At 37.0% G+C, this 9,316-nt stretch overlaps 1 protein-coding gene across 4 annotated transcripts in view; it reads left to right on the top strand.

Moving 5' to 3' along the window:
* The first annotated feature begins 979 nt into the window (after positions 1–979).
* The window catches only part of IFT88 (intraflagellar transport 88), a 188,826-nt gene continuing 180,489 nt past the window's right edge, over positions 980–9,316 (top strand). For all 4 annotated transcript variants that reach the window (XR_008993219.1, XM_057490395.1, XM_036910152.2 and 1 more), the window contains exons 1-2: positions 980–1,127; positions 6,955–7,050. Coding sequence is in view for 3 of the 4 variants with exons in the window: in XM_057490395.1 (XP_057346378.1) it covers positions 6,961–7,050 (90 nt within the window). In the remaining variant the exon portion in view is untranslated. The remainder of the gene's footprint in view (positions 1,128–6,954; positions 7,051–9,316) is intronic.

Raw genomic sequence — 9,316 nt, 5'->3', positions numbered from 1 at the left:
CAGTTGTGGGGGGTTGGCAAGTCCAAACTCCACAGAGCAGGCCAGTGGGCTGGAGACCCAGGGATGGGTTCAGCTGCAGTCTGTGGTCTGGAGGCAGAATTCCCTCCTCCTCAGGGGACCTCAGTCTTTTCTCCTAAAGCTTCCAACTGATTGAATGGGGCCCACCCACGTTACTGAGGTTAATCTGCTTCATGCAAAGTCTACTGTTCTAACTGTTAATCAAATTTTAAAAAATCCTCACAGCAACATCTAGATTGGTGTTTGACAAAAAACTAGGTACCATGGACCAGTGGACACGTTAAATTAACCATCGCAGTAAATCGAGAATACAAGCAAGACCCTCATGGAGAATAATTGCCTCCCAACATGTACCTAACGCTTAAAACTCATTAATGTGCCTTTAGACTCCTTCTGTATGTGCCCCCTCATTTATCTTTAAAACTTAAAACAAACGTTAATGATATTAAACAATTATGATTTTGATTTCTCATTCATAGTGCATTCATTAAGCTTTACTATGAACCCGGTTCTATGTAGCTGGGACACTAAGTTTCAGTCCCTGCCCTTGGTGGCACTCACTAGCCAATACATAAAGAACCTGCGTAAAGGTGTGCCCTGGGCAAGCAGGTAATAAAGACAGGAGGAAAGAAGGATTGCTGAGGCTTTCCCGACAGGCATCTCCTACCAGAGGAATTTTACAGGGTGACTAAAGAGTCGGTGATGACACGGAAACCTGGCTTCCAAGGCTTCTAAGATCAGAGCATAGCCGCTGCAGGAGATAATCTGATAGTAACCTGGTATCACCCTTTGGTAGTCTGCTTTCTGGCTGATTTCATCAGGGTTTATAAGATCCTGATTTTCTTTTCACACTCCCCGTAGAGACGCGGGCAGGACCCCTCCCAGCCCCCTTCACAGAGCCGCCGCCACTTTCCCCGGCTCGGCCCCGCCCCGCCCCGCCCCGCCCCGCCCCTGGCGCGGAGGACTGTGGGAGCGGCTTCCTTGGATTCCGCGCGTGACAACGACCTGGGCTGCGCTTTGGCCCCCGCGGGCTCTGAGTAGATCCCTGAGAAAGCCGCCTCGCTCCCGGCTGGGTGGACTCGCGGTCGCTCTGCTCCCCTCCGCGAGAGGTAGGAGAAGGCCCCGGGCTACGAGAGCCTCGGCGGCGCGGGCGGCGCTCGCGAGGCCACTGGCTGGCCGAGGCTGGGGCCCTAGCGGACGTCCTCCCGCACCGCCGGACCCCCCGCGCCGGGCCCGCCTCCTGCGGCTGGGGTGGGAGGCTGGTGGAGGGCCAGCGAAGGCCTCCGCCTGACCACCGGCCCTGCCCTTCCTTCGGCCCGCCTTGGGTAGTCTCTCCCCTTCAAGGGCTCCGTCTGCCCCCTGCGAAACTGCCCTCTCGAAACGCTGGCGAGGATGCTCAGACGCCCACGCCCACAGTCAACAAGTTTGTTGACCCCCCTTAGCGGGGGGGAGGGGGCAGTGTTGCTCCGCTTGGGATGGCCGCCCCAAATCACAGCCACACGTCACCAGGGAATTCCGAACCAAATCAGACCTTTTCACCGGATCACCAATTTCACAGTCTGTACAGGGAACATTCGTCTTTAATTGGTGTGTTAGATAAAGCTCTTGACTGAAGCTTTTCTAATTAAAGGCTTAATTAGTGCAATGTTCAAAGTACACAACAGACGGCATAAAACATGTTCTCACCCTTACAAAGGTGAAAAAAATTCCAAAGACTCTTAAGTAACCTTTTTCAAGATTCTCTCTAGGCTTTTTCTTTTACCAGGTAGATTTTCTGGTTGTGAACTTTTGAGGAGCTACAACAGGCATCTTGGATGTACGCTATCGCGTGTAGTCAGTGGAATTAGTATCATAAAAACAATGTTCACATTTAAAGAAAGATTTTACTGACATTTAATTTATATTGAGGTGGCATTATCCTGATATTATTTCAACATTAGAGGCTTATTATGTGTATAAACTGCTCTTGAAATAGCTTGGAGAATCCAGAAAACCCAAGTTGTTCTGCCAGCCATTACTGTTAGCCTCCTGTACTTGCCCTTTCCCGGCCTCACTTCACGCGCCTTTAAAATTAGTATGTTTACTAGATGTCTGTTCAGCTAAAGTCTCTTGAAGATTTAAACTATTTTCAAACTCGTTGCAACCTAGCAGTATGAATCTCGTTCTAAAAACTGCTTTTTTTGTGTGACATGTAAGCTAAACTGACTTAAATAGAGCTCATAATCAGGAAGTTTTTTTTAGCACAGTATTCCTCAAAGTGTGGTGCCCAGGCCAACAGCATCAAACACTTGGGAGCTTGTAGAAATGCACATTCTAAGGGATAGAGGGGGTGGCATCTCCAAAAAATACTGAGAAATTAACTCAAGACCTGAAGGAGTTAAAGTCATAAAATTAAAAACAAGTGTAAATCTTCTTGACCTTGGATTAGGTGGTGGTTTTCTTTACCTGTAATACCAAAAGGACAAATACCAAAGAAAAGATGGATAAATTGTACATCATCAAAATAAAAAATTTTTGTGCTTCAAAGGATACTCTCAAGAAAGTGAAAGGTTAATGCACAGAATTGGAGAAAATAATTTGCAAATCATAATCTGATAGAGTCTAGTATCCACAATATATAAAGGATTCTTGTAACTCAGATAAGACAACCCAATTTTTTTAAATGGGCAAAGAATTTGAACAGATACTTCTCCAAAGAGATGTTCAGTAGTCAACAGGCACATGAAATATGCTCAACATCATTAGACATCAGGGAAATGCAACAAAACCACATTTCAAAACTCCTACTAGAATGGTTGTAATTGACAAGAAAGACAGTAAAAAGTGTTGGCTAGGACAAGGAGAAACTGGAACCTTTGTACATTGCTGCTGGGATGTAAAATGGTGCAACCACTTTGGAAAACAGTCTCGCAGCTCCTCCAAAAGTTAAGCATAACTACCATATGACCCAGCCATTCCTTTCTTAGGTATATGCTCAATAGAATTGAAAATATATGTTCACATGAAAACTTCTACATGAATGTTATTCAGCCATAAAAAGGACTGAGAGTGATACATGTTGCAATATGGATGAACCTTGAAAACATTATGCTGAGTAAAAGGAAGCCAGACACAAAAGGGTACATATTGGATGATTACATGTATATAGATGTCCAGAACTATCAAATCCAAAGAGAAAGAAAGTGGATTAGTGCCATGGGCTAGGAGGTAGGAGAAATGGAGAGTCCCAGGTTTCTTTAAAGGGTGATGAAAATGTTCTGGAAATAGTGATGGTGGTTACACAACCTTGCGAATATAATTAAAACCACTGAATTGTACACCACAAATTATATCTCAAGTTAATAATTTTGTATTTTACATTATTTTTAAAAGGTATGAGTAGCCACAATTATTTCATTTTGATGAGCAATAAGATTAAGCCAAAATTTTTGTAGAAATTTACTGGCACACTTTTTTGAGCTTTAAAGAAAATACATATTTTAAGGTAGAGAAAGTACATTTCTTGGGTAACTAGCCACCCCACCCCCCTAGCTGCTAAAATACTGACTTAATTTGAAAGATTCTGGCAATTCCTTCCAGATTCTCTAGTAATTATTACATTTATAGTATATGTATGCAATAATTACATTACTTCCATGCTTCCCTTTTACTTTGCTTTGATGTCAGTTTTATTCTGTCTTGCATTTTTTTATTAAGATATCATTGATATACAATCTTGTGAAGGTTTCACATGAGCCACATTGTGGTTACAACATTCACCCATATTATCAAGTCCTTCCCCACACCCTATTACAGTCACTGTCCATCAGTGTATTAAGGCACTATAGAGTCATTACTTGCATCATTGATAGGCAATTTTATGAAGACTTCACATGAGCAACAATGTGGTTACAACATTCACCCATATTCTCAAGTCTGCCCTCATACCCCATTGGAGTCACTGTCCATCAGTATAGTAAGATGCTATACAGTCATTGTCTTCTCTGTGCTATACTGCCTCCCCCATGACCTACCTATACTATGTGTGCTAATTATAATGCCCCTTAATCCCCTTCTCCCTCCCTCCTCATGCTCCCTCCCCAACCCCTTCACTTTGGTAACTGCTACTCCCTTTTTGGAGTCTGTGAGTTTGCTGCTGTTTGTTCCTTCAGTCTTGCTTTGTTGTTATACTCTACAAATGATTGAAATCATTTGGTACTTGTCTTTCTCCACCTGGCTTATTTCACTGACTATAATACCGTCTACCTCCATCCATGTTGTTGCAAATGGTAGGATTTGTTTTCTTTTTATGACTGAATAATATTATATTGTGTATATATGTACCACCTCTTCTTTATCCATTCATTTTCATTTACTGATGGACAATTAGGTTCCTTCCCTATCTTGGCTATTGTAAATAGTGCTGTGATAAACATAGAGGTGCATATGTCTTTTTGAATCAGGGATCTTGTTTTCTTTGCATAAATTCCTAGGAGTGGAGTAACTGGGCCAAATGGTATTTCTATTTGTAGTTTTTTGAGGAACCTCCATATTGCTTTTCACAATGGTTGAACTAATTTACATTCCCACCAGCAGTATAGAAGGATTCCCCTTTTTCCCCATCCTTGCCAGCATTTATTGTTCCTTGTCTTTTGGATGTTGTCCATCCTAACAGGTGTGAGGTGATACCTTATTGTGGTTTTAATTTGCATTTCCCTGATAATTAGCCATGTGGAGCATCTCTTCATGTTCCTGTTGACCATTCAAATTTCTTTTTTGGAGAAGTGTTTGTTCTCCATTTTTTAGTCGAGTTATTTGCTTTTTGGGTGTTGAGGCATGTGAATTCCTAATACATTTTGGATGTTAACCCCTTGTCAGATATGTCATTTACAAATATATTCTCCCATACTGTAGGATGCCTTTTTGTTCTACTGATGGTATCCTTTGCTGTACAGAAGCTTTTTGGTTTGATGTAGTCCCATTTGTTCATTTTTGCTTTTGTTTCCCTTGCCCAAGGAGATGTGTTCACGAAAAAGTTGCTCATGTTTATATTCAAGAGAATTTTGCCTATGTTTTCTTCTAAGAGTTTTATGGTTTCATGACTTACATTTAGGTCTTTGATCCATTTTGAGTTTACTTTTGTATATGGAGTTAGACAGTAATCCAGTTTCATTCTCTTTCATGTAGCTATCCAGTTTTTCCAACACCAGTTGTTAAAGAGGCTGTTATTTCCCCATTGTATGTCCATGGCTCCTTTATCATAATTGGCCCTCTATGTGTGGGTTTATATCTGGGCTCTCTGTTCTGTTCCACTGATCTATGGGTCAGTTCTTGTGCTAGTACCAAATTGTTTTGATTACTGTGGCTTTGTAGTAGAGCTTGAGGTTGGGGTGCATAATCCCCCCTGCTTTATTCTTCCTTCTCAGGATTGCTTTGTCTATGTGGGGTCTTTTGTGGTTCCATATAAATTTTAGAACTATTTGTTCTAGTTTGTTGAAGAATGCTGTTGGTATTTTGATAGGGATTGCATAGAATCTGTAGTTTGCTTTAGGCAAGATTGCTATTTTGACAATATTAATTCTTCCTATCTATGAGCACAGGATGAATTTCCATGTATTGGTGTCTTCTTTAATTTCTCTCATGAGTGTCTTGTATTTTCCGGTGTATAGGTCTTTCAGCTCCTTCATTAGGTTTATTCCTTGGTATTTTATTCTTTTTCATACAATTGTAAATGGAATTGTTTTCCTGATTTCTCTTCCTGCTAGTTCATTGTTCATATATAGGAATGCAACAGATTTCTGTGTATTAATTTTGTATCCTGCAACTTTGCTGAATTGAGTTATTAGTTGTAGTCATTTTGGGGTAGATTCTTTAGGGTTTTTATATACAATATCATGTCATCTGCAAACAGTGACAGTTTAACTTCTTCCTTACCAATCTGGATGCCTTTTATTTCTTTGTGTTTGTCTGATTGCCGTGGCTAGGACCTCCAGTACTATGTTGAATAAAAGTGGGGAGAGTGGTCATGTCCTTGTCTTGTTCCTGATCTTAAAGGAAAAGCTTCAAGCTTTTCACTGTTAAGTAGGATGTTGGTTGTGGGTTTGTTGTATATGGCCTTTATTATGTTGAGGTACTTGCCCTCTATACCCATTTTGCTGAGAGTTTTTATCTCTGTCTTGCATTTTTTGTCAACATTTTATTATGAAAATTTCAAATTTACAGCAAAATTTAAAGAATTTTGCAGTTATCTTGAAACCTACCATGTAGCTCCTGCCATTAACATTTTTCTGTACTTGCTTTTCCATGTATCTTTTCATTTATCCATCTTGTTCTTATGTATATCAAGTTATAGATATTAAGCTTTCCCTTAAATACTAAGGTATGCACATTAATTAGAGTTGAACACTTGATTGCATTTTTTTCTTTCAAGAAAAAAATTTACAGTGAAAAGCAGAAAATTTCAAGGATGCATTCATTTTCAGATTTTCACAAATGCCTATACCTGTGTAACCCAAGCCCCTGTCAAGATAGAGAATATTTATCACCCCCTGAAAATTCAGTGATGCCCTTCTCTATGCAGCCCTTACCTAGTCCCCACCCCTAAGAAGCAAATACTGTTCTCTGTTGTTTTTCATCACAGTTTTGGATGTAAACTAACAATGTTTTCCATCATAGAGTTTCCCTGTGTAGTGCCTGTCACTGTCCTATTAATGTATTCGGTATCGAATAAACATGAAATGAGGGCAGTTAATGTATGTTTTGACACATAGTTTTGAGAATTTGAGGTAAAAAAAATTTAAGCCATAAAAATATGTAGAGATAAATTTGACCAGGAAGTTCATGTATTTGTGTCTTCTTTAATTTCTCTCATGAGTCTTGTATTTTTCAAGGATGTATTATTTCAATTAAGAATTATTTCTTATACCAAGACATATTTACACTGCTGATTTTTCATAGGTACAAATGATGCAAAATGTACACCTTGCCCCAGAGACAGACGAAGATGATCTTTATTCTGGTTATAATGACTACAATCCAACCTATGATACCGAGGTAAAAAAAAAAAATCTGTGTTTTATGTTGGTCTTTGCTAACTGGATGGTTCATGAAAACTTTGGGTTTGAGGGTTCTGTTTTATTGTACTTTTGATTAAACTGATGAGAAGCCTAGAAAAGTGCTGTTACTAAAGACTCGACTAACTTCCACTAGTAGTAATAAATGCAGCAGAAAGGAAAATCATGAGAAAGATGATGGAGACAAATTAGGATCAATTATATACTTGTATTCTTCAGCACTATCTATGTGAATGCATAAACTAAAGACTTAGATAACTTAAGATACCAAAAGTGAGTTCTAAATTTGAAAAATCATGTAGAGTTATTTATCTTCTAATTAAGTTATACAAACATGTTACAGAAAATTAGGAAATAGAGTTCAAGAAAGAAAAAAATTGAAATCATAGACGCTATCACCACCCAGGGATAAACATTAACTAACTTATAATTCATACCTTACCAAATATTTTCATGTGAAAATCTATGTTTATCTCTATATTTTGGGTTAAATGGTATCATACTGCATGTATTGTTTTGTAAGCTGCTTTTTCTCTTTTCTGAATATCCATTTATGTCAACAAATCTATACTTGTTTAATATTTAGTAATATAGTAATTTAAAAAATTATCAGTAAGACAAGTATTTGAATATTTTAAATCTGCTTGCATCATTGTAAGAAGTATAGTTTCTGAATTGTAAAAAAAATAAAACTATAAAATTATCTTGAATTAGTATGTGAAAAAAATAAGGACATGGGTACTAATTTGCTTGCTAGGATAGAAGTATTAAATATTAGCTTTTCAAGGACCTTAAACTAATTTAGGAAATCTCTTTCTATTCTAGAGATTTTCATATAGCTTCTAGTCATTTTTAAATTCTTTTTTTCCCTCAGGAGAAAAATGGTAGTTTGTGAATGTGAGACTTAGAAAGAAATCAAGGAAAGCAAATAGAAACCATCCACTTACTCTATATGAAATAAAAATCTAGGACATACTGATTATTATACAAAATATGAAAAATACAGAAGATTGGCAAAAAATAAATAAAATGATACAAATCCTGTCACTCAAAGATCATCTGTATTAGTCATATCATCTGACATTTTGCTGTATTCCCTTATCTTTTAATACATGCAGGTGTTTCTTTCCCTATATACAAACACACACACATATACACATAGATATGATTATGTAGAATCATTTTTAAAAACTTGTGTTAAAACATAGGCATTTTCCTAAGTTAGTGTAAATTTTGAAAACCATTGAAATTTCCCCCTTCCTCCCAGTTTTAAGAGTTATATGTATAAAAAATATACATGCTTATTGTTGAAATACTTATAATTTCATCATTCCAAAATAACTACTGTTAACATTTTTTCATTCTGTCTTTCCTTCGCGTATACATACAGTTTTCTTCTGACGTCTTTAAAATTGAACGAGCATTTATTTTTGTTTGCTTGTTTACATTCAACTACATCATAAGCAATGTCTCATGATACTAAAATTCTATAATTTTATAATAAATAATAACAAATATAATTTTAATGGCTGCATAATACTGAATATATATAGTTGATTCAAACTACTTTCTGATCATAGGACATTTATTTCCAGTCTTTTATTGTAAATTACAATGCTGTGAACAATTTTATGCATAAATAATTTTAGTATTTTGATGAAACATTTCTATAGATAGAGTCCCAGAAGTGGAATTAATAGATCATGAATACAATCATTTCTAAAGCACTAGAGAAACTTCCTAATTCCTTAGGTTATCACAGTATGGCTTAATTTCTTAATTTGAAGCAAATATTCAGAATATCAGACAAAATAAACAGTAAGATAAAAATACTTGGTTTATCCATGGTTTTCTTGTATCTTAATTAAATGGAATAATAACAAGTTTAATATATAAGAATTAATTGAAACAGTTGGTAAAATGTTCATAGACCATACAAATTGTTAACCAAATCATGAACAAAGAAAAAACTATGAAAGCTGCGTTAGTTATTTTTAATTGGAGAGTTTGTTGACAATTTAGTTCATCATTTAGTTAGAATTGAGTTATTTTTTAAGTTTTACTACTAGTTTAGGTATATTAGGAGACTTTCTTTTCCTAAAAGATCCAAAGTAGTATAATTATGCTGAAGGTTGCTTTTGACTTTATATCTCATATGAAAGTGGCCTAGTTTCTGTGGCTGAGAATTACGTACTCATTTATTTCATGTAGTTGATATGAAAGGTTGTACAGATTATTTAAAATAA

This window comes from Manis pentadactyla, chromosome 2 (genome assembly GCF_030020395.1).
Source record: "Manis pentadactyla isolate mManPen7 chromosome 2, mManPen7.hap1, whole genome shotgun sequence".
Classification (NCBI taxonomy): Eukaryota; Metazoa; Chordata; class Mammalia; order Pholidota; family Manidae; genus Manis; species Manis pentadactyla.
Note: the sequence above shows the minus strand (reverse complement) of the source record. Positions and strands in the feature narration are given on the sequence as shown.